This window comes from Zosterops lateralis (assembly GCF_965231275.1).
Source record: "Zosterops lateralis genome assembly, chromosome: 20".
Lineage (NCBI taxonomy): Eukaryota > Metazoa > Chordata > Aves > Passeriformes > Zosteropidae > Zosterops > Zosterops lateralis.
This window is the reverse complement of record NC_139780.1, coordinates 1,243,278-1,267,067: the sequence shown is the minus strand read 5'-3', so window position 1 is coordinate 1,267,067 and position 23,790 is coordinate 1,243,278. Positions and strand designations below refer to the sequence as shown.

Below are 23,790 nucleotides of genomic sequence, written 5' to 3'. Positions count from 1 at the left end.
TCTTCCTTGTGGAAAGTTCCATATTAAACCAAAAGAGACTTTTCTCTCTAAATGAACTGATGAAATACTATTTTATAAGTAGTAAAACTGACCTGGAGTTCCAAGTTTTGTCTTTATATGTTGTCTGTGAGAAAGAAAGGCTGTTGGGGAAGAGAAGTGTTTTGAAGATTTCATTCTGATTCTTATTATTTTTTTTCTCTCATAGTTTTGTTAATAAATCTGTCTTTATACCCTTTTAAGTTTTGAGCCTGCTTTGCTTTTCCCCTAATCCTATCTCACAGCAGAAAAAAAAGTGAATAATTCTAGTAAGCACTTGAACCACTACACTAATTAAACAGAAACAGAAACCACAGGAGCCACAGCACAAAGGGACTTATCTCCTTTCCCAGGAACAACAAGAAGATCAGACAACAGCAGCCTCTAGATCAAATTATTCCCAATTTCACTCACAGCTAAGTCAGGTTTCAGGTTGACAGATGAAGCCAGACTAAAGTAAAGCCACTAAAAGCAAAAAAATACAGGTTTAATTGCACTTTATTTTCCAAGAAGTGAAATGCAAATCCCTCAGGGTGCCTGTCTGTAACGGGGAACAAGAAGTGGGACTTGTTAGTATGAGCAGTGATCACCCCTGGGACACTGCAGGGATGGGTTCAGAGGCCAGAAAATCCAGTTTCAAACACTCTCAGAGTCACTGAGTAATGCCCAGCTCAGGTCACCCTGAGGTGGCTGTCACAGGCTTTGGTCTCTGCCCCAATTTTGGCCAGATTTGGCAATTTGTGGCACAGGGACCCCCCAACAGCCACACCCAGGGCTCTTGGGGGTGTTTTCCTCCCAAGAAATCACCTTTAGGGGGACACAGATCTAATTCCAGACAGGTGTAGAAACTAAACCACAGAATTAGTAGAATTAGTTGACGTTCTTTCATTTTATAAAGATTTTTTGTTTGTTTGTTTTAAAGATTTCTGGGGTGAAGTTGTGTTAGTGCCCACAAATGGATGAATAAAAGTGCTGTGAGAGCTCCAGGCTGTTTGCCCAGCTCTGTCCTCACTCCTTTCCCCTCCTGGTCCCCTCAGAGTGCAGGGTGACACCCCAAAGTGCCCAACTGAGATGGTCACAGTCCAGCAGCAGCAGAGCCAAAGGCACAGGAGAGGGGCTGGGCTGTGGGGAAGGACTCCCCAAAGGGAAACACAGCCCAGCAAAAACCACCTCAGCTCTGGGCAGAGCAGAGGAGCTGCCTGTGAGTGTCTGACTAACACACAGCAGGGACTGGGCTCCTTACACCCATCACAGCTGCTCAGGCCCTGCTTTACCAGAGCTCCAAGCTCCAGCAGCATCTCTGCCACAGCTCTGAGTCAGTGCCCACCTGAACCTCCTCAGCCTCCAGGGTCTCCAAGCTGCTTGTGCAGAGCCTGAGGCTCACAAGAAACATCTGACTGGGATTCCAGGGGGAACCTCCAGTGCCACAGGGCTCAGACACAGTGGGGAGGGGGTGCAGAGTCCCTGGGAGCCACCCTGGGGACTGAGAGAAATATTCCAAGGAGTTGATCACTGGGGTAAGGAGATTTTAGTCTGATTTTTTTTTAACAGGGTGTTGCTACTGCAGGGTCCTGCCAGACTTGATCTGCTGAAGCTCTTCAGCAAGTTCCTATCTGCAGAAAGTTTGAGGTTAATGAATCCAGGGCTCAGGGGAAGGGGGTCAGTGGGTGGCTCTTACACCCCAGGGTGTTTGGCAGCTCAGAGTGATGGGGCTGAGCACCCACGAGTGCAGGAAGAGCCTCCACCCATCTGCAGGACAAGACTGGGAAGTCTCTGGTGATTCCCAATGTCCCACAAGTGCAGCTTGCCAAGGGCTCAGAGCACAGGGAGAGAGGCCATGCCCAGAGGAAAGGGCTCAGCAGCCACATCTTCATCCCAGCCAGTCCAGGTCATCGTCATCATCGTCACCAAAGAGTGGGGCAGGAGGGGGACGCCCCTTCATGCTCTGCAAGCCACAGCACAGGGAAACTGGTCAGCCCCAGCAGCTCCTGCCATTTCACAATCACCACACAAACTGCCCTGAAATCTCTGCCAGCTTTGAGGAGCTGGGAATGAGAAGCCTCATTAGCCAAGTTTTTATTCCTCATGTGATGGTTGGCTGTTTAGATTAGGTTTAGATTAGATAGCAGGAAAAAAAGTTCTTGATGGAAAGGAATGTAAAGATTGGCACAGGTTGCTCAGGGCAGTGTGGAGTCACCAGCCCTGGCAGTGTTCAAAAAGTGGGTGATGACATGGCTCAGTGGTGAATGATGCTACATGGATGGCTGGATTTCATCTTAAAGGTCTTTTCCAACCTTAAGGATTCTGTGGTTCTATAATTCCAGGAGGTGCTTACAGGCTGAAAGGGATTGGAGAGGGGCCAAACACTAAAACCCTTCAATTAACCTGGCAAGTCCCACTGATTTCATGCCAGCAGAAGTCACCAGTCCCTGAGCCAAGCCAGCCCTTCCCAGCTCAGTCAGCAGCCCAGACACTCCTGATTTACCCAGGGAATGGATGGGGAGCTCTGAGCTCAGCCTCACTGCCACTGGGAGGATTTTACAGACAATCTACACACAGAGCAAAGTCCCAAATACCCAAATACATACCACTTCTTCCTCATCCTCCTCTTCAGAGGGAACTTGAGGCTTCAGTGGTTTAGGAGATGGTGTTTCAAAGAAGTTGTCATCCTCAAAGAGGCTGCAAGGAGATAAAAGAATGAGCAGTTGGTTCTCAGAGGATGGGAATTCCTTTTATAAGTTCTGTTACTGAGAGATGACAAAGCTTTGTCACTGAGGGAAACCTTTGTGGCAGGTGCTGCTCAGCAGTGCAGGGCAATTCTGGGACCTGGATCAGATTGTACAGGAACTGCACACTGCCCTGGGAATGTTCTCCACTGCCTCCAGCAGACAGGAGCCTGCTCTGGGGCTGCTCCCAGTGGAATGTGCCCTGGGCAGCCTGGTCTGTGCCAGGTCCTGGCTGGTGCCAGCAGCATGAGGGGGCAGCAGCCCCAGCCTGGGCTGTCCTGCAGCAGGGACACTGCAGGGACACTGCTGTCCCAGCCCCAGCCTGGGCTGTCCTGCAGCAGGGACACTGCAGGGACACTGCTGTCCCAGCCCCAGCCTGGGCTGTCCTGCAGCAGGGACACTGCAGGGACACAGCTGGGACACTGCAGGGACACTGCTGTCCCAGCCCCAGCTGAGCCTGGCCCCCAGCACCCCCCTCACCTGGAATCTGTGTGCTTGGGGCTGGAGCCCAGTTCCTGTGAGGCTGGAGATCCTCCCAGGACAGCTGAGCCTGGCTGGGCTCTGCTGGGCACTGAGGCAGGTTCCTGTTCAGAGCCAGCTCCATCCCATGGCTCCGTGCCACTCCCTTCCTCCCCATTTAAGGGAGGAGGCTCTAAACCTCCCACAGCCTCCTCTGCCTTCTGCTCCACAGCTGGATGTGCTGCCTCATCCTCCTCTCCTGGCTTGGCTCCTGGAACAGAAGGTTCTCCAGCTTCTTCCTGCAAAGACACTGCAGAGGGACCCTGCTCTGGGTCAGCTTTCCCCATGGGAACACTCTCCAGGCCAGGAACAGACTGTCCTGCAAGTACAGGCCTCTTCTCAGCATCAGCTGTGGGAGGGAGATGCTTCTCCTGAACTTTCTCTTCTCCTGCCACCCCCCTGCTGTGTGTCTCCTGCTGCTCCTCAGGAGCTCTGGGGCTGGCAGGGTGAGGAGCAGCCTGGTCTTTCTGCTCAGAGTCCAGGGAGCCTCTGGTCACTTCCCCAGGATCAGCTGGGGGTGCAGAGCTCTGTGCTGGGCTGTGCTGCAGGGGCTCTTTGTGCTCAGTCTGTGCTCCAGGTGATCCCTCCTGTGCCCCTGCTGCTGTGCCAGGTTCCTCATTTTCACTGCCATGTTCTGCTCTCTCCTGCTGCCTGTTGAGCAGCTGCAGTGTCACACTCTGGAAAAGGGAGCAGAGAGAGCACAGGTTATACCCTAAACACAAACCATCACAGATCTCTGCATCACCTCCTCCCACCAGGCTGCTCAGCCACCCACAACAAATCCTCCTTGAGTTATTTCAGTCTCACAGCACAGATTTAAGGTTTAGCCCAAGGCTCCCTCTCTTCTCTCACCACTGTCATACCTTGATAGTGTTCATGACAAGCCCCAGGACAGCCCTGCCACTGTACATCTCATCCAGCTCAAATTCACCCCGAAGAGACTGAAATACACCATTCATGATCTTCTTCACCTGCAAAAGAGCAGGACAGGAAACAGAGACACAACTCATTAGCATGTGAAGCACTGCACTCAACATCAGGCACTGCTGCAAGGGAAGGAACAATAAATCCAGACACACACAGGTCATTTTTTCAAATAATCTACTTTCCAAATCAGAAATCCTCATCACATCAGGCCACCTTAACTCAGAAACACTCTACATGATCCAAACTGAGGGAAGCTGCACAAAGCCAAGGCAGACTGGCACTTCTTACTTATTTTAGTTTTTAAATCTAAACCTCAAATGTAAGGTTTTAACAATAAGAAATAAAAGTCAGGCAACAAATTGGGAAGCAGGAAGATGGAGTGAGGCTGTTTACAAGGGATGGAGGGACAATAAACCACTTCAGTGTTACTACAAACACAGTGCTCTGTGCAGAAAATTATATTTTTCCTTCTTATGTCAGTCCAAAGAGAAATAATTCAAGGTGAATCCATTTGCTTAGGAAGGAGAAGTACTGGAAGCCAAGCTCACTTGCTCAGTGAAGTCTGCAGGGGAAGGTCCATCCTGGTCCTTCTGCAGGTCTCGGATCCGTTCCTTCAGCAGCACCACATCTGCCTGCAGGGCTGAGTACTGCAAAGGGAAATTCAGCCTGAGAGCTGCTCCCCACACCACAGCCTCACCCCCAGGGGGGACCTGGGGAGGGTTTTACTGAGGCACTGACTCTGACTTTTTCAGCATGTCACAAATGATTTGGCTGAAAAGCAATGGCATCAAAATAAGGACACCCAAGTCAGCTTTGGAGAGTCACAGTTGTGTCACACCAGCTCCTCAAGTGCCACCAAGAATAGGTGGGTGCAGCATCACTGAGATCTCAGTGAAATGGAGGCTGGGTCTCATTACTGGGCCTGTTCTGGTTTGCTGGAAACCACATGAATTTATCCCTTCCCTGCCATATTCTGGAACCCCCATCCTCATTATTCTGGACCAGCCTGAGGCTGGTGTTCCCTGCACTGCAGTTCCCACCCAGCTGCTCTGTTATTCCTTTACCTTCTCTTGGACAGGCTCCAGTTCCTCCAAACGTTGCTGAGCCTCTGACAGTTTTTGCTCCTCTGCTTTTTTTGACTGTTTGAGAGTTGTGAGCTGAAACACAAGAACCAGAGCAGGTCCAGCCCCTGGCAGTGTCACCCACTCCAGACAGCCACCCAGGACAGTGCAGAGAAGTGGAAGCTGTAGCTGCTGTTGAAGTTCAGCACTATCAGCACCTTGTCTCCATAAACCCACCAACCCAACAAACAACTGCACCTGCACATGGCTGAGCTCAAGCCCCAAAACAGGCAGGAAATTAGAAAGCCAAGCTCCAATTAGGTGTGAGAAGTCTGGTATTTAGTGCCCAATTCAATAAAGAACAGCCCTTTACCTTGTCCTCCAGCTGGACCAGCTGGTGCTGCAGGGAGTCCCTCTGCTCACAGAGCTCCTGGCACTGCCGGGCGTGCTGCTCCTTGGCTGAGGCCAGGGCACGCTCACACCTGGCTTCACATTGGGACTCCAGCTCTGCCTGGAGCACTGACAGCTGCCCAGGGCATGAGAGACCATCAGGAACACACACACAACATGATTTGTGCTTGCACAAGAGGTGAGAGCCCAGGGCTGGACACCCACAGAGTGCAGCCCAGTGCTGCCACCAGCTCCTACCCACACCTCCCACTTCAGCTCCAGCCACAAACCCCCAGGCTGGCCAGAAGGTCTGGCTCAGATTTCAGACCTCTTGGCGTATTTCTGAACAACCTTTCACTCCTCACAAATCCCATACTCTTCTCTCTACCACAATCTCAATTTGGTGCCTCTCCTTTCCTCAGTTTGACACTAACCCATGAATTCAAGCAGGTAACGCTTTCACTCCTCCCCTCCCTGAACATTTTCACATTATTTCCTACCTGGAGGTTCCCACAAGCCCTCCAGGGCTGGAGCAGCAGCTCCCCTGAGTGCTCACCTGCTCTGCTGCTGCCTGGTCAGTGGAGGTCCTGGCCTTTTTCAGGAGCTGCCGGAGCTTGTCCAGCTCCTGCTGGTACGACCTGCGAATCTCTTCCATCTCCTCCTCTGCCTGAGCTCTCTCTGACAGGGATTTCTTCTTCCTCTCTGCAAGATTCTGCAATACAGGATAGGCCAGACTGCACCAAAGCAGCTTCTCTCCCTCAGGCAGAACTTCAGGGAACTTCATCCCTTGAAATCAAGCTGAGGTTATCTCAGAGGCAGGGAAGGTTGACACATTACTGGATAAGACATTAAATAAGTAAAACTCTACATAAGCACAAAGGATCCACTAGCCTGCAGATGAGTCAAGATTTACTAAACTTAGATTATTTAAAAGGAAGAACCTTGGATTAATCTTCAGTAAACAACTGAAGCTCTGTTGTGGCACTGGACATACCCTTTCCAGAGTCTCCTTTTCCACTCTCAGGTCTGTCAGCTCTTCCTCCAGAGCTGCAATCTTCATGTCCAGCTGTTTGCGGCTCTGCTTTTCAGCCTTGAACCTGCTCTGAGTGTCCTGAGAGGCTTCTTGGAGCTCTGCAAACAAACCCCCACATTTCCCTGTGAGTCTGGGTGCAACTTCCATTGCAGGGGAGCACATTTTGGGGGCTGATGAGGAGGAACAAGGTCCAATATCCTTCTTCCCTCTCCTGTGACTGATCCCAGGGAAAGCAGGAAGATACCCCAGAAAACAGGAAAAAACCAAAAGCTTATACAAGACAAGAGCCATGAAGGAGCTCTCAGGAACAGCCTCACCTGCCACCTGTGCCTGGAGCTTGTTGAGCTGTGCCTCCTGTCTCTCTGCATCCTGCACAGCACAGGAGAGCTGCTTCCTCAGGTCCATCTCCTTCTTCTGGTGGGCTGTGAGCTCCAGCTGCAGCTGGGAAACCTGGGCTGTGGCAGCTGCCAGCTCCTCTGCAACTTTGGCCTGCAGCACAAATCAAAGTAGGGGAAAAAAAGAGATGTGTGATGAAGCAGCAGAATTTTCTCTCAGGAAGAGCTGGAAAAGGGTTGGAGGCCTTATCTCCAGACTGAGGAGGCCACAATGACTTTTCTGCCATGTCAGTTTTGTCCAGACTGACATGAAAGCTGCACGAGGCCACCAACAACCTCGTCACCACATCAGTTAAACACAGTGAGTTTTCCTGGAAAGGTTAAATATGTTTGTGCCTAGTACCAGTGCCTGGTGACTCTGCTCAGTTTTCAGGCTATGAAAACATCTATTTGAGTAAATAGATGGGCTCCAACATTCTAATTGTCTTCCATAAAGTTATAAATCAGTGAAGAGTCACTTAAAATACAGGCTGGTCCCAGCCAAGAGAGCACTTCGTCCCCAGAGCACATAGCATGAGGTGACCTTAGCTGCCAGTGGCCAAGGCTGGCATTTCCCAGCACAGTTCAGTCATTTGGGGACTTGTTTAGATTTAGGATTGCTGAGAGTCAGTGATTCACCTAAAACCAGGCACTGGCACAGCTTGTTAGACAACTTGTAAATGATGTTAGCAGGGGCTCAAGGCATCAAGACAGACACAAAGTCCCTTTCCCAATCTTGTTGAGGGACACACAAACTTCAGAGGATGCTCTGCAGAGACAGAATTTGCACAGGGAATCCCTGAACAGCTTCCACACCTCTGCCTGTTTTGAGATTCCCAACAGATTTTTCACATTCTTGTAACAGGCAAGGTCAGGAGAACTGGATTTTCTCTCTGCTTTATCCCCCTAAGAGAATTCCCTCCACACAAGGACCAACACCTACTGGCACAGAAGGATAAAGGTTATTTTAACCCTGACCTCTGTCTTAAATGGCAAATAAAGACAACAAAATTAGGAAATCCTACGGCAGGAAGTGTTACTAGACAGAAGTTTCTACAGAGGATGCTTCACGTCCACAGCTCAGCTCCAGCCTCCAGCTTTCAGGCACCAAGAATCCTGGGTGACCTGTACCTGCTCTGACACTCATCCTGTCCTCCCATGGGGAGTGGAACAAGCAACAATGTGAGAAAATTCTTGGAAAAGGCTCCCCAGGAAAAGAGGGGGCCAAGTGGGGAGACACTGCCACCTCTAAAACCCTTTTCCCAGTGAAGGATTTGTGCTCACTCAAGCTCTGAGACAATTCTTTTCATGCCAATCAGTTTGTAGCTCAAGAGGAAGCTGGGCTGGCACTACCTGGGGCACAATCATCTACCACCTACACAGTCAGCAGGCTCTGCCTCACCTGGTCCCAGCCCCGATCCACTGGCAGCGTGTGCTGGGAAGAGAAAGCAGCAACAGGAAACAGGAAGGGTTAAGAACACAACTTGAAAGGCAGAGGCATTCATCAGCAGAAAAACAAAATGCTTCATAAATAGGAGCATAAGGCATGCCAGAGAAGCCTTTAAATTACTCCAAGAACTGTAAAAGCTTAAAGAGAAAAAAAGGAAGTGAAGCCTGCTGTGAAAAAAAAGACACTAAAGGTATCCTTGGGGTATGGGACACTAGAATCCTGGGTGAGACCTGCCCTGGAGAGGTGGGGAAAGATTTATGGCTCACAAAGCCTTCACCTAAAGCTGTGCCTTGCTCTGCCAGGGCCAGAGATCCATAACCCAAAAGCAGTGAGGTACCAACATCTGGGTACAACCAAATAAATGGTGAGGGCCTATCTGTGTGTAAACAGTGGATAAAACAGCTTCCAGTTCTCTTCCCTGGTTCTGTCTGCCCCAGGGGAAATCTCCCAGTGCAAGTCAGGGCTCTCCTGGTCTGGCCTGAAGCCTGTTCATGTAACATGGCCCAAAAGACTCCTGAGGATGTTGTATTTCCAAAAGATGGTTCCTCCCCAAGCCTTATTGTACCAGCAGGATGCTGTCCTTACTGAGAAAGGAATTTAATTTATTATTTCAGTCTGACTTATTGCTGGTTAGAATCTCTCACACTCCTATAAAATTGTGTGTGTGCAGCCTGGGCTGGGGGTGGAAAAGCAGCCCCATTTTCTGTCTGCTCTCAGCACTATCAGCCATTCCCTGCTCTGATCTTCACCACACTTGGGAAAGCTGCAGTTCTGGTCAGCTTTAGGGGCACCAAATTATGGTTCTCACACAGAGGAAGCATTTGCCACCTCACATTTAACTGGAGAGAGACAACTCAGCAGGAGGGCACAGAGCAAGACTGAACTTGGTGTAATTTAAGAAGCCAGGGTTGAAAAAGCAGAGCAGGCACCATGCAGTGGCAGAGCCAGAGCAGCTCTCCTGGGCTAGGCTGGCCTAAAGGGATGGTTCAGGAGATGCAGCCATGCAGAAATGCATTTTGCTGGTTTAAAAGCTATTTCCCAACAGTTCCTGTCATAAAAGCACAACGTGTTACTGGGAGGAACAAACAGCTTCTGATTAGCATTAAAAAAAAGCACCAAAGTGCAATGAAGAAACTCCAGTAGGAAATATTTTTCTTGTATCTATATCCACAGTTATATAGGAGGAATAAAACTCTTCTGGAACTATCAGTCCAACTAAATAACTGAAGTATTTCCAACTCAAAAGCCCTGTGATACACAATTCCTCACACATTGGCCACATGCCTATACAGTTAATAATAAATCAGAGACTTTTTCTACATGATAAGAATATTAAAGTTATGACAGCATGAAATGGTTATATCCTCTGTGATGCTCTGGTCATGAAAACCATCAAAATATTAATTTTTTTTTTTTAAAAACAGAGTTCAGAACTGCAGTTGCCTTCCAATAAAACTGCCTTGACTAACAAGGCTCCAGTTTGTTTTTAATGCAACAATCCTGGCTTTGTTCATGCCACCATTACCTTCTCCTGCTCTGCATGCAACACTCTTGCCTGTGTGCTCTCATTTGTTGTCTGCAGGGAGTGGTTCCTCTGCTCCATCAGCAGGTTACTCTGCTCCACGTACCTGTGGACAGGGAGACTCCATGGGCACTCCTGGAAACACAGGAGCCAAGTGCTCACACAGAAAGGGGACACTCCAAGGCACAGAAATTCTCTGTTGAATTCATGACAAGCCCCAGACAATTTTGCAGGATGATCTCAGAATGTTGGGAGGGCACAGCAGAGGTTTTAATCAGCTGGGATAAAAGTTTCACCTCTCTGAAAATGTCTCATGTTCCAAGAGTTTTGGTAACTTGGTATCAGCTGAACTTCACTAAAGGTACCACATCCCTTACAATTTCTTCACTTCAATAAAAAGCCAGCAAAAATAAACAACTCCCAGAAGCAGGGAAAGCATGCTCACAAAAAAAATGAGGGATTTTGTTCCTCTTTTACACATTCAGGTGTACTGTAAATCAGAGTTTTGGGGATGAGCCTTGCAGAGAAGGGGTGGAAGGAATCCCATGCTTTTAATACCTTAGAAAAAAAATTAAAAATACCAGAATATGGCTGTGTCCTAACCAACACCCCTCAGTTATGCCCAAAGCTGGAGAGTCTAGAAATGCAATGAGGCTGCCACCCCTTACCTCTGGTTGCGTTCAATCAACTCACTGATCTTCTCATTCTGCTCCTCAATCCGACTGCTCTTCTCAAATATCTCCTGCTTCAGCCTCTCATTCTCCTAAAGCACAGCTCAGCATGAATGTTCAGCTTACTCAGATTTCCTTGCAGCAGTTCCCAAACCTTTGTTTTGCACAGATGCAGGACAGTAGTGAGTCTCATCCCTGTGTGTGCCACATTTAGCAGAATCCTGGCACAGGACACTGCCTGCCAAATCACTGTCTAGAAAATATTGTGTCTGGTTGACCTTTTTACCCCTAAAAATTCCAAGTTTTTAAGGCTGCTGCTTAGAAAGGCTTCAAAGCATAAAATTACGTAGTGAGTATCAGAGGCAGGTGGTTTTTACAGTGTGATACTAATTGTTCTGCTGGACACAAGTTAAATCCATCATGGTTTGAGAAGATGAATTTTTCCCACATGAACTTTTTGTCAAGGCTTATTAAATACCCACAACTCTGACTCAGAAAATACCCAAACCCCAAAATGCTGAGAAGAGCTTTCTGGAGAGGGAAAGAAGGATGAAAATAATTTTAAATCTCATCCTCCTTCTGGCCAATAACAGAACCCACGGCTGAATTTGCTCTCATTAGGGACATTTGCTCTCATTAGGGACATTTTCTCTCATTAGGGACAATAACACAGTGAAGCTCCTGAAGGAAGTGAATCCATGGCCACGCTCACCTGGATGATGCGCTGGATGTTGCTCATGATCATGGAGGCCTCCATGGTGACAGAGGAGATGCCAGGCAGCAGGGAGCTGTTAGCAGTGCTCTGCTTCTTCAGCTCCTCCACCTGCAGGGATAAACCATTCTTAAGCCATTTGAAATGAACTGATGGATGAAGAGAGGCATTTCACTGTTCCTTCTGCTCAGCTGCAGGGAACAGGAATCAAGGGTGACACCTCCTAGAGGGCAAGAAATCCCTCTAAACAATACTAAAGACAGTAAAATAGCACCTTTCCCCAAGCTTAAGCTTTGTTTTTACACAGCAGCTGAAATGCTGCCACTTGAAGGTGAGATAATATTGGAATTTTACTCATTTACTGTATCACTTAATGCAGGCATTTAAATAGAACCAACTGCTTTCAGCAGGACAAGGGAATGGATTAAGTGACTTCCAGAAAAACAAAGACAATAAAACCCCAGTTCCTGAAAACAAGAAGTTTCCTTTTTACCACAGAGTACAAATCCTGTCTAACACTGATGTTGAAAAGGAGACTGGGCAAAGCTGGAGTGAGTCACTGTCACAGAGTGTTTGCTAATAAATGGAACAGAAATAACATGTGTGAACACCTGGAGAGCAGCAATGCCCTGAGCAGGCCATACCTTGGCAGCCAGGTGATCCATTTTATCCACGACTTTGCTCACAGCCAGTCTGATTTCAGTGTTGTGCTGTCGAGCTTCTGTCATCAAAAAGGAAGTGACATCTCCAGGTGCTTGAAGGGAAAGCAGAGAGATTTATAGTGAAAAAGGGAAATACCTGAACAGAGACACAGTAAAAAGCTGGGGAGCATCAAACCTGCCACCAGGAAATAAACCTGCCCAGAAATAAAAAGGATGTGATATTCTGAAAATAAATAACGTAGCTGTTTCCCAAATTTTATTTATAACTGGAAGCACCATCTACCAAATTCCTTTAGCAATACCCAATCTTAGGAAGACACAGAAAAATTCCAGCCCCTTTCACACTGCACAAAGCTCTTTAAGGGAAGAAAGAGATTGCATTTATTGGGAAGTGTTTGGTATTAAAAATAAGCATTTGTGAAACAGCACAGCTATAAATCCTCATCACAAACTGTTTGCTGTAGGTGTTGCAGCCCTCTGAGCAGCAGGAACCTTTGAAAACATACCTTGGTAAGGAGCAGGATACATCTGACCCACAGGCTGGAGCTGAGAGGCAGAGGCAGCAGTTTGGGGGTAAGCAAATGCCACTCCTGGATATGCCTTGAAGGACAAATTCAGTAGATTAGAATGTGTTCTGCTATTTCCCCATTTTCTCAAAGCTTCTTATTTTTTTTTTTAAGCCCAAAAGAAAGGATGATGTTGGAAAAAAAAATTAAAAATCAAGAATTAAGGAGCTGGAAAGTCAAAATACACAACAGTCGTTGTGAAAGGAAAATAATATTCTTCTTTTGAGGGTTAGTTAGTTTCTACCTCCACTCAGATTTCAGCAAAACTATGTTTGTGAGAGTCAGATCAGCACATGAACAGCGCCCTCTGAAGTTATGTTAATTTGAACACAAGGATATTTCCTAAAAAGGGCTCAAAAAGCACAACACAACTTGATAGCAACTTTACCGCTTATTACTGAAGAAGTTTTGGAAGTTTTTTTGCAAGTTTTTATTCTATCCACTACAAAACCAGGTATTAACAAAGCCTGGTTCGTCCTTAGTTTAAGAACCCATCATAAACAAGAATTAGCCCTTTTTGAATAAATTTTAAGAGGCAAATGATGAAAACCTGAGAATGCCAAAGAGTCACAAGAAACAGCCTGAAATTCTCATCCTTATGTTAAAGTCCTTGCTCCCAGCAATGGAGAAGACTCAGGAGAAAGGCCAATATTGTCCTTGATTTAATTTTGGTACCTGAAAGCCCTGAGCTCCTCCAGGCAGAGCTGAAGGGGGCTGGATTGTTGCAGGAATTAAAGCAGCAGAAGATACTGGAGGTGCAGCACCAGATGCTTGAGGTACTGAAAAGGAAGAAATAAATAAATTCAGCATGCTATAAAGCAGCTCCAAAAATTTTAATTCACCTAGGGTGAAATAGCAAAAAAAAAAAAAAAAAAAAAAAATCCCACTTCTAGCTCCATTCAAACAATCTCTTTTCATTCAAACAGAGGCAGCTCTGAGGTTTGCTGACAGAGGTGTGACTCAGACTGACTCTGAAGGCTGCTCAGCTGAGCAGCAGCTGATGTGACCATTCATTCCATCGTGGGAAGACACATCCAGCCCTGCAGAGCTGCCCTTCACTTGGATTTCCATCATTCCCACAAGTGCTGTTCACTGGGAAAGGATTTGGAACATCCCATGGCCTGCAAATCTCAGTGCCCAGTGACAGGACAGCTCCTCAAGACCACAATGATAAAACACCCCAAGGATTGTTTTGTGCTCCATGATTTAGTGGCTCATGGATCAACAAGCCTTATCAGAAGTTTTCAGTTCATATTTCAGCTCCTGGGAGGAATCCTCTGTTCCCAGAGCCCTTGTGGAGCGGAGTGGGAGTGCAGAGCTTTACCTTGTGTGGACACTGTGGGCAGCACTGCCTGAGCTGGCTGGGAGGGTCTGGTTGAAGCCACTGGCTGTGTTGTCCCTCTCAGAGTGTTGGGATCCTAAAAACATTTCTGCATGTTACAAGAAACACCAAAGAACAAGGCAACAGCCTGAGGCCAGGGTCACTTGAGACAATGTGTTACCCCAGGAACCCAAGTGGAACCTTTCTGTCACAACCAGAGCAGATCTCCCTGAACAAGGGCAGAGCTACTGTGACAGATCCCACTTTAAGCAATCCCCAGTGTAGGAAAAGCAGTGAAAGAGTCATTGGAGTGACTGGTACCTCTATTTCTGAGTCACTGGAGTCCAGCTGACCCCCTGCAGTCCCAGCAAGGAAAGGCAGCATGGGCTGTCCCATTTTGGCCATCCGGGAAATCAGCTTTGCCTTTGCTACATCTGGGTTCTAAAAGAAATATTTAGTTACTCTCCCTTTGTCTCAGCCCAGGCTTTTGAGGTATTAAAAACACTTCTAAATCTCTGTCTGAATTTTGACTCAATTTTTCAATGGCTGTGTGAAAATCTACTCTTCAAGCACACAAGGGAGCACCAGGATTGTTAATCTGGTTTGTTTTATATATCCTCCTTCTGAAATGACAGTGCTGTGTCACTACAGAGAAAAATCTATCCCTGCACAAAACACCAACAAGAAAATGTGTGAGTTCAGGAAGCTGTTTAGCAGCTTTTTCTGTCTGGAGGCACAAAGTCTTGTCATGCAGCTCTATAGAGTTATCTTGACTGTCCAAATTCCTTTGTTATCTATTTTAAATTTGTCCATTTAGCTCAAAAGAAAATTTGTGAAAATCCACATGGCCAAAGTGACTTTGCATCTAGGAGCAGGAACTGGGGCTGGGGTTCCTCAGGTCCTGCTAATCACAGAATCATTAAGGTTGGAAAAGACCTTTAAGGTCACAGAATCCAACCATTAATCATCCACTCCAACCATTAATTCCTTCAAAAACAAGGCCCTAAGCTGCTGTAAGGTGAACATTCCAGTGTCTTGCATGATGCTCACTTTATCTTCAGCAGTACCCAATGCTTAAGGTGAAAATAAACTTCTCTACTGAGGCTTCAAACTAGGAAAAGGCAGCACTTACTGCAAGCTGCTCACTGATGGAGTTGGACTTGGCCCGAACTGCTGGTTCCCTGCAAAGCCAAACAGGTGTGGAATTAACCAGGAGGAATTCAGGAGCCAACATTCTGGATTTATAAATGCTGTTAAATACATTCATACCCTAAAAAAGCAAATTTTTTTAGCTTACACTTGTGGAACATTCTTTGCAGTGTTACCTTTTCAGGACCCACTATGGCCCACTGGAACAGCTGATTACAGAAAGATAATTTTGCTGATTGCTTTAGCAACCACATAATAATAATAATTTTATACTATTATTATTATTATATTATATTATTATAATATTTATATTATTATTATTATAAATAATTTTAACCAAGTCAAATAAACTACTTATGGCAACAAGAACAGCACTTGGACTTCCTAAAAAGGGTGAGTGACCCATTTAATTTAAGGAACAGAACACTGAACTGTTAAGGTTGGAAAATACATCTAAAGTTGAGTCACTAACCACTAACCCAGCCCCAACATGTTCAGCACTAAACCCCATCTCCAAGTGCCACATTTGCATTCTTTGAACACCTCCAGGGATGGTAACTCCACCCTGGGCAGCCTGTGCCAATGCCTGACCATTCTACCAGTGATGGTTTTCCTAATATCCAGCATAAACCTCTCCTGGAGTAACTCAGAGGTGATTTCCTCTCCCCAGTCACTTGTTACCTGGGAAAAAAACCCAACCCCACCTGGCTACACCCTCTTTTCAGGGAGTTGTTGAGACTGAGAAGGTCCAAACTGATGACAAGGATGAGACAGCTCAATGCCACTGGATCTCAGGAATGCTGGAGAGGAATGACCATTCCAATTGCTTTAATCTGGAAGTCAGCACTCAGGCAGAAAATTCCAGCAAGTCCTCTTAGCAAGCACTGCTCTGTTATGGAGGGCACAGAAGCCCCACATTTCCAAATGATGTGTTGGTGCAGCATTTTGCTGATGGGCATCACCAGCCTCAGCACAGAAAGTTGTTTAAGCCATGCTGCTTCTTCTTACCCAGGCTTTGGAGGGATGGTGGAGGGAGGCACTAAACCCGTGTCTGAGGAGAAGCCATCTGAGCTGGGAACTGGAGAAGGTGCAGGGGAATCCCTTGAACTGACACTCAGCCCATCTGAACCAGAGCACTCCTTTGCCAGCTTCACCTTCAAAAGCATGAAAAAAAAAAAAAAAAATTTTATATAAAATTTTTCATCAATTTTTTTTGTGATGCCACTGCCTGTGGAGTTCCTGCACTTCAAGGAAAAGCAGCCAATTGATTCAGAGCTGGAAAAGCTGAGTCTTTACATCCTCTCATTCCTCCCACACTGTTTTCCCAAGTGACAAATAAGACAGCTAAAAGATCCCAAGACATTAAAACAGACAAACAGCCTTGAGGGGTTTTCTGGGTTTAGGGTTCTGTTTTGGGTTTGTTTGAATTAAAGATACACATCTTGCTGAGGTTTCTAACAGTTTCTGAGCTGGAGTTCTCACACTCACAGCAGGTTTCCTCCCTTGCAGTCACAAAACAGATGGAAAACAAACACTTTACAGGAGACACTCACCCGCCTGACCTCCACCTCAAACACCAGAGTGGAGTCTGGAGGGACACGACCAGCCACGCCCTGAGCCCCGTAAGCCCAGGCTGGGGGAATGATGAGGAGCCTTTTCCCTCCTTTCTTCATGCCCAGCATTCCTTCTTCCCAGCCCTTTGGTTTGCACAGGAAACAGGAGAGAGAGAAACAGCTGGATCAGTGACATTGTTCACCCCAATTAAGACAACTTCAAGCAAAAACACATTTAGAGATTCTTGCAAAATTTTGTTTCTTTTCGATGTGCAGCATTAAACCTTTGTCTTGCCACAAATCCTGACAAGCCAGTTGTAAATTCCAAATTTAACTTAAGAATAAATATGCAGCTCCACCACAGAGTGGCGACCTCACTCAGCACTCTGGAGAAGAACTGGACTCCAAAGAGATCTGAATTGTTCTGGTTAGATTTAAAAATTAACCAAAGAAAAGAGTTGTAATGAGGGATGTGAAGTCAGAGCAGTGCAAACTGCCCAAGGGATGCCAGCACTGAACAAGATGGCTCTAACAGCCAGGCAAAATTAGTAAGACACAGGATAAAACAAATGAAGTAGACAAATAGCACATCTTCAATAAAAGACAGCTTGTAACAGGTTATATATGAACTATAAAGGTCATACATTAATTACTCAGGTCATGAAAGTGACGTGAACAAAAGCATCTCTGACTCAAACCCTGATTTTATGGGATAACATAAGGGAGTATCACAACACATGGATGAAAAATTGTTTGCTTTAGAAATAGGGTTCCCTAAGAACAGGAGAATGGATTAAGTGACTTCCAGAAAAACAAAGACAATAAAACCTCAGCTCCTGAAAACAGGAAGTTTCCTTTTTACCAAAGGAGACAACTCTTGTCTAACAGTGATGTTGAAAAGGAGACTGGGCAAAGCTGGAATGAGTCACTGTCACAGAGTGTTTCCTAATAAATGAAACCAATTGTACCTTGATGACCTTTCCAGATCCCAGCTTCAGCCTCAGCAGCTTGTCTTTGTTAACATTAGAGTCAAACACCTGGAGAGTTGAACAAGAACACAAAATACATGGATTTCCCAACTGTTTCAGGATTCTGAATGCTGCTTTACACATTCCATAAACTCCCAGAACCTCTGTTAAATGCTATTTCCCATCCCACTACTACCAAAATTCATTTTCAGCCAGAAGACAGAGCTTTAGTCCATTTCCTGAAGTACAATTTCATAAAGTGAATAACTGAAGACTCAGACTTCAGACCTGCCTTAGGACAGGACTGGCTCAAGCAAAACACAACATTAAATATTCATGTGTGAGAGTGCCCATGGATGTTTAAAAGCATTTCAATCACCTCCCCTTGAACAGTAACAGAATAATAGAGACATTAAGGTTGGAAAAGCCCTCTAAGATTACCAAGTCCAACCATTCAAAGTTCACCACCAAACCAGGTCTCAAGCACCACATCCAGATGGTTTTTGAACACTTCCAGGGATGGTTTTTGAACACTTCCAGGGATGTGACTCCACTGCTGCCCTGGGCCAATGCTCAACAACCCTTTCAGTGAGGAAAATTCTTTGTAATATGCCAGAATCCCTTAATACTCTACAAGCAATACCCTACTTATAGTGCCATAAATGCCCAAAATATCCTTTTAACATCAACACCAGCACCATGCTGGATGTGCAGGTCCCTGCCAGGGCCTGGCAGAAATGCATTTACCTGTCCAAGGCCGTTGTTCTGGAACAGCCATCCTGTATAGGCAACCTCCAGGGAGTCTCCTCCTTCCACTCCCTGCCCTTCTCCCAGGAGGAGATCCTGGCAGAGGACTGACTCCAGTGCTGGGGAGCTGTTGCATTTGGCAATGCACACCTGCAGAGGGGAAAGCCTGGAAGTGTTTCTGGCCTTTAATGAGTCCCACTCATGAATCTGATACATTCCCTGCTGTACTGATCAAGCCCACACTAGAAATGCATTTCCCAGGGCATTCCATGTCTCCTTGTGCTGAATGTTGCTGATTAAACACCCTCTACTTGAGAATCTTGAGAAGCAACAGGCTCCCTGTCCCAAAGAGATTTGATTTAATGAACAAAACTCAGGGCAGGCTCCTCTCAGATCTGTCATGCAGACACCCAAAGCTGAACACTAATAAAAATAAAACTTGATTTGCTTTGCCCCTGCTGTAAATCAGCCAGCAAGAACTGCCTGGGCCAGAGGTGAGCAGTTACCTGCTTACTGAAATCCACTGCTGCCTTTTCTGACTCAAACATGATGGACCAGTTTTGCCTGTGATCATCATAGAACGTGCTGTAATTGTTGGGACGAACCTGTGGGAGAGAAAATCAGTTCTATCTTAGGCATTATATGAATAAAAACCCCACATCCAAAAAAATCTTAAAATAAAAGCTACTGAAATTAAGCAGGAAGAACTCTGTTGTTCTAGTGCCCAAGTTCAGAATTAGTTTTTATTTATGTGCTCATTATCGTGGAAGAAATATAATAACTCAAATATCTGAGGAAATATTAAGTTCTTCCTAGTCAAACGGGAAGGTGAAACCTTTCAGAAAATTGAAGCCTGGTTCTTTAACATATACTGAGAATTTTTAAGTAATTAACATTTTATAGTTTATTGTATTTAGGTTTTCAGAATCAATTAGAGAAGTCACTTCTTCCTCACTTCTAAATCCATGTCATCAGAAGTGACTATAAAACCCAGTAATTTTTCAAGAATGTGTTTATAAAACTAGACAACAAGCTGTAAGCTGGTACAGAAATTTCATTATTTTGGAGTGAAAATTCTATCTCTCATACCAAGAAATTCGATGCCAGCTGATGACAAGCTCAGAACAGCAAACCAACACATCCATTTTCTGTCAAACTGGCAGAAAACAACTTCCTGAGAGATCCCATTTTAGAGCTCACAATACTCCAGATTGTTTTTAACAGCAGGAAAGTGCTGAGTGTCACTTTTCTGAGAGAAAACATTTCCTTGCTGTCGTTTCCTTCTGCTTACTCAGTTGTGTATTCTCTCTGACACTTCACTAGAAATTCTCAGCAGAAGGTTTTATCCATCACAGGGCTGCAAACCCCAAACACCTCTGTGAGCACAGGTAATAATTTACCTCCTACAGAGGCCTTGGTTTGGAAATCTGAGGAGGTGCTCTGCAAAAAGAGCTGTCACAGCCTCTTGTGCAACACAGGAACAGCCACACTGGGACACCTCCTGCTCTGTCACCCAAATGTTTGATCTCAAAGGTTACACACAAAGGTTTAATGCAGAATTTTAGGGGTTTGCTGTGATCAAAAGATGCTTTTCTAAGGCAGAGTCTCACCGTGAGCACGAAGCCTGGGTGGATCCTGGCAGAGGTGATCTGCTGCTGCTGACTGATGTAAAGGAGGATCCTGTACTGGATTCCACAAGGAATTAGACAAGGAAAAAAAGAACAAAAAACAGGAACTCAAAATTGTTTTCAATGCTAAGGTGCTTTGTCACACACACAGAGCCTAAGGCTCAGTGTTTATTTGTCAAATATACCACAGCAAAAATACTCAGCACAGTTTTGTGACACTTATTAAAACTGGTCAATTTTCAAGGGTTTTATTCAGTTACAGCAACCAAGCAAGTCAAACTCATTGTTTTATAATAAGCAATGTGCTTTAACCAATTCCACATTTTTCACAGTTACAAAAGATGGTGCATTAACCCTTTCAGGTACAGACCTCATCACAGCATTAAACCATCCACAGAGTAACTGAGGCTGGAAGAAACATCCAGGATCGTTCCCCCAGCACTGCCAAGGTCCCAACTGGCCCATGTCCCCAAGTGCCACATCCACATGGCTTTTAAACCCCTCCACTGCCCTGGGCAGCTGTGCCAGGCCCTGATCACCCTTTTGGGAAAGATATTTTCCCTAAAATTCAGCCTAAAGAGGTTTGTGTGGGTAATCTTTTATCTTTGCATAAACCCACTATATAACAGACTGAATTGGAGGGAGCTTTCCAATTACTAAACAACACAGATGTGAGATTTATTGACATATTTGGCTCTACTAAATATAATCTATTAAGAAAATGTGTTTTCCTTTGTGCAGCTGCACTGGACACAGCTCAGGGGTGAGCTGGGAGTGACTGCTCCCAGCTGGATGTGATATCACAGCCCGAGGAAAGCTGGTTCAGCTTCTTCCTGCACTCCCTGTCCTTCCCAGCTCCCCCAACACTTCCCAAATCACTGACTCAGGGATTTAGTTATCAAACTAAGATTTATTTTGTTCTTGCAAAAGCAGAAGCAACTTAGTGAGACATTGAATGAGGACTTGAGGGATATGAAACATCACAAATACCAACACCAGGGATGGGTGAGAGTTTTTAAAGTAGCTTTCAAATACACCAAAGACATTCTGAATAAATACTAAAATGACTTTTCAGAAACACTGCAAACTATTTCAGGCACAAGCTGTAAAGAGATCTTACAAACCCACAAACTGCAGGAAAGAAAGATGTCACCAAGGTGGATGGCTGAACCCCAAGAAAACCCAGAAAAGAGTTTTCTTGAGAAAACTCAAGAGGCAGAAAGGTAGCAGGAGAACAAACAACATCAAAAGCAAAACACCTGGAGAGCTCACAGAAACAGCACCTCACACCAGTGAGCCCTCAGCAAGGCAGAGCTGGGGAAGAAAGTGTCTCTCACCTCTCTGGCAGTGTGGTTCCCCAGTACAGCTGCTCCATACTTGCCTTGCCTCACGTACTGCCCGTTTGTGCTGGAAGATAAAGGAGACATTCAGCTGCACAACTGTCTCTAACTCAGCATTCTTTAAAGTTCAGACCCCTTTCCTCAGGCATAAAATGTCAGGCTTAGCTTAGAGACATTCCTGCTTGCCCACAGGCAAGAGCACACATTGGGGAGTGAGGTGAAAACTGCTCTCACAGATCCAGGGCAGAAGTGGTTTTTCATAATGGCTTTAGTGCTCTCACTCTGCTCATGCCTCAATTCCCAAATTCATGAACCACAAGCACCTCACAGAGCCTCCTGAAGCAGAGCACAGCTCAGCCCAGCAGCCAGGACACAGCTCACAGCCAAACCCACAACTTGTTCTTCATTTCAGAACTGCCTCACCCAGAGCTGCAGCTCTGAACTGAAACTGTCCTTGAGCAGCAGCTCCCATTGCCTTGCAGCATTCCCACCATGCAGATATGCCTGAAAACAATTATCTCTTGCTATTTACCCAGCAATATCTCCCCTCTGGGATGAGGGACACACTGCACCATGTCATGCAGAAGTCACTTACTATCGATAGGCGAGCACCGCGGTGGCCGCCAGCACCGAGGGGGCTCCTGGGGCTGCAGGGGCTGCTGGCACCTTCTGGGGCTGGCCTGAGGGGACAGAGATCAGGGACAGAGATCAGAGACACAGGACTGCCTGGTGGCACCACCAGGACACGTTCTTTACCCCAAAGAAAAATAACTCCAGAAGGAAGTTACGGAGAAAGAAAAATTCGCGTTCCAAAATCACCTGAAACCAGTAAAAATCCAAGTGTAGGAGGACAACACCACTGAGGAAAGCTCAGGAAATTATTTGCTCTCCTGCTCTTCACAAGGGCCCTTGTTCTCCCCACTCTCAAGCCCAGTTACTCACCAGCTGCTGTCTGACCCTTCTTGGGCTGCTTTGGTGCAGTGAACTGGAAGAATTCATTTCCCTGGCTTGACACAGTTTGATCCAGGCCAAAGAGAGAGGCTAATCTGGCTCTGGGAAGGGAAATAAAACCATTTAACCTTATTTAACACGGGTGTTATACATAATGAACACTTAACTAGAGGGTTAAGAAGTGTTTACCATCACTTTGGGAGTAAACAAAGGGCTGCAGGTTAAGTTAAGTTGCTTTATGCTAATTAACCACTTAATTTTGAATAGGCAGAACTTTTAGATGAAGAGGGTGGGAAAGTGGTACAATTGTGTTTCATTTCCTCAAAAAAATTGACTGGAGGTGTAAGAAATGAAACTACACAAAAAAAGAGTTACTTTGAAGCAATAACTAGAACAAGTTTCATATAAAATACCTAAAATAATATGTGACAGAGAAACCACCATTCAGCTTTTGGAGGCTTTTCTTCTTTAAATGTCTAATAAACACATTCTCCCATTAAGTTTTAACATGGCAGAAGCTCTCCCAGCTAAAGGCAGAGGGTTTAACGCTGGAGGTTATTCCTTCAGGATACTTTGTTTGCATTTTCATTGCTTCAAGGCCAGCTATGCTCAACCTGTTCCTGATATCACCAGTCAAAAGAATAAGTCAAACAAAGGGATGACATAAAAAAAAAAAAAAGAAAAATTTCTATAAAGAGAAGGGATTAGTTTGTAAGAGCCGCTGAAGAGGAGCTCCTGGAAGGGGGCGGGGAGGGGACAGAGGTGGAATTGCAGCTCTTGGAGCGGCAACAAGTCAGGGATACAAAACCCTGGATGAGCTCCACACAGACACGACACCAGTGGATCCCTGTGAACGGGCTGGGAGGAGCCAGCGGGGAGTGAACAGCCCCAGAGCGGCACTTTGGGGACTTCCCACCCGCTCCTGAGTGAAGTGGAAACACCGAGTTCTCTGCTCTGGCCCTCGGAGCGGCTCCGCCTTCCCCTGAGGGGGGATATTCCCGGACACCCCGAGCCCTGCCCCGGGCACACCGGGAGCCCACACCGAGCCCCTCCGGCAGCCAGACCCTTCCCGTGGCGGGACAGCAGCGGGGCAGTGCCCCGGCGGCTCCCCCGGTGACAGCGGGGACAGCCCCGGCCTCACGGGAGGAGCGGCCTGCCCGCCCCTCACACCGCGGCCCTTCACCGGAGCCTCAGCCCCGCGGCCTGCCCGGGCCGCCACGCCCTCCCGGCGGCAGAGAGGAGGTCCCGCCGCGCCCCCGGCGCCGCTCACCCGCTGGCCGGGGACAGGAAATCGGCGTCGTCCTCGTCCGCCGCCGAGAACATCGCCAGAGACCGCCGGGCAGGGGCGGGGACGGGCGGGCGGCGGCGGCGGCGGCGCTTTACGGCCCGGGCCGCACCGGCACGGAACGGGGGCGGGGCTGGGGTGGACACGTCACAGGGGGGCGTGGCTTTAGCGCGCAGGGAAATAAGGAGGCGTGTGTTAA

At 46.6% G+C, this 23,790-nt stretch overlaps 1 protein-coding gene across 1 annotated transcript; it reads right to left on the bottom strand.

Annotated features, from left to right (window-relative positions):
• Positions 1 to 361: 361 nt before the first annotated feature.
• FKBP15 (FKBP prolyl isomerase family member 15) lies at positions 362 to 23,751 on the bottom strand. The gene is made up of 29 exons (XM_083875766.1): positions 23,577 to 23,751; positions 22,298 to 22,407; positions 21,951 to 22,035; positions 21,353 to 21,422; positions 19,998 to 20,072; positions 18,894 to 18,992; positions 18,388 to 18,537; positions 17,641 to 17,709; positions 16,673 to 16,816; positions 16,128 to 16,273; positions 15,103 to 15,151; positions 14,292 to 14,411; positions 13,974 to 14,067; positions 13,325 to 13,428; positions 12,590 to 12,683; positions 12,066 to 12,175; positions 11,422 to 11,532; positions 10,707 to 10,801; positions 10,042 to 10,144; positions 7,010 to 7,181; positions 6,654 to 6,790; positions 6,216 to 6,371; positions 5,643 to 5,795; positions 5,273 to 5,365; positions 4,757 to 4,855; positions 4,145 to 4,252; positions 3,243 to 3,958; positions 2,625 to 2,715; positions 362 to 1,981 (listed from the first exon to the last, which is right to left on the bottom strand). The coding sequence occupies exons 1-29, from the start codon at positions 23,627 to 23,629 to the stop codon at positions 1,907 to 1,909; spliced, it is 3,681 nt and encodes a 1,226-aa protein (XP_083731892.1). The 5' UTR covers positions 23,630 to 23,751; the 3' UTR covers positions 362 to 1,906.
• Positions 23,752 to 23,790: the final 39 nt, after the last annotated feature.

Excerpts from the sequence above, each read along its gene's own strand:
- FKBP15 (XM_083875766.1), bottom strand. The coding sequence starts at position 23,629 with ATGTTCTCGGCGGCGGACGAGGACGACGCCGATTTCCTGTCCCCGGCC. Across the intron at positions 14,068-14,291 it reads CCAGTGACTCAGAAATAGAG|GATCCCAACACTCTGAGAGG; the intron begins GTACCAGTCACT and ends AAATGTTTTTAG. Across the intron at positions 5,366-5,642 it reads TGGTCCAGCTGGAGGACAAG|CTCACAACTCTCAAACAGTC; the intron begins GTAAAGGGCTGT and ends CTTGTGTTTCAG.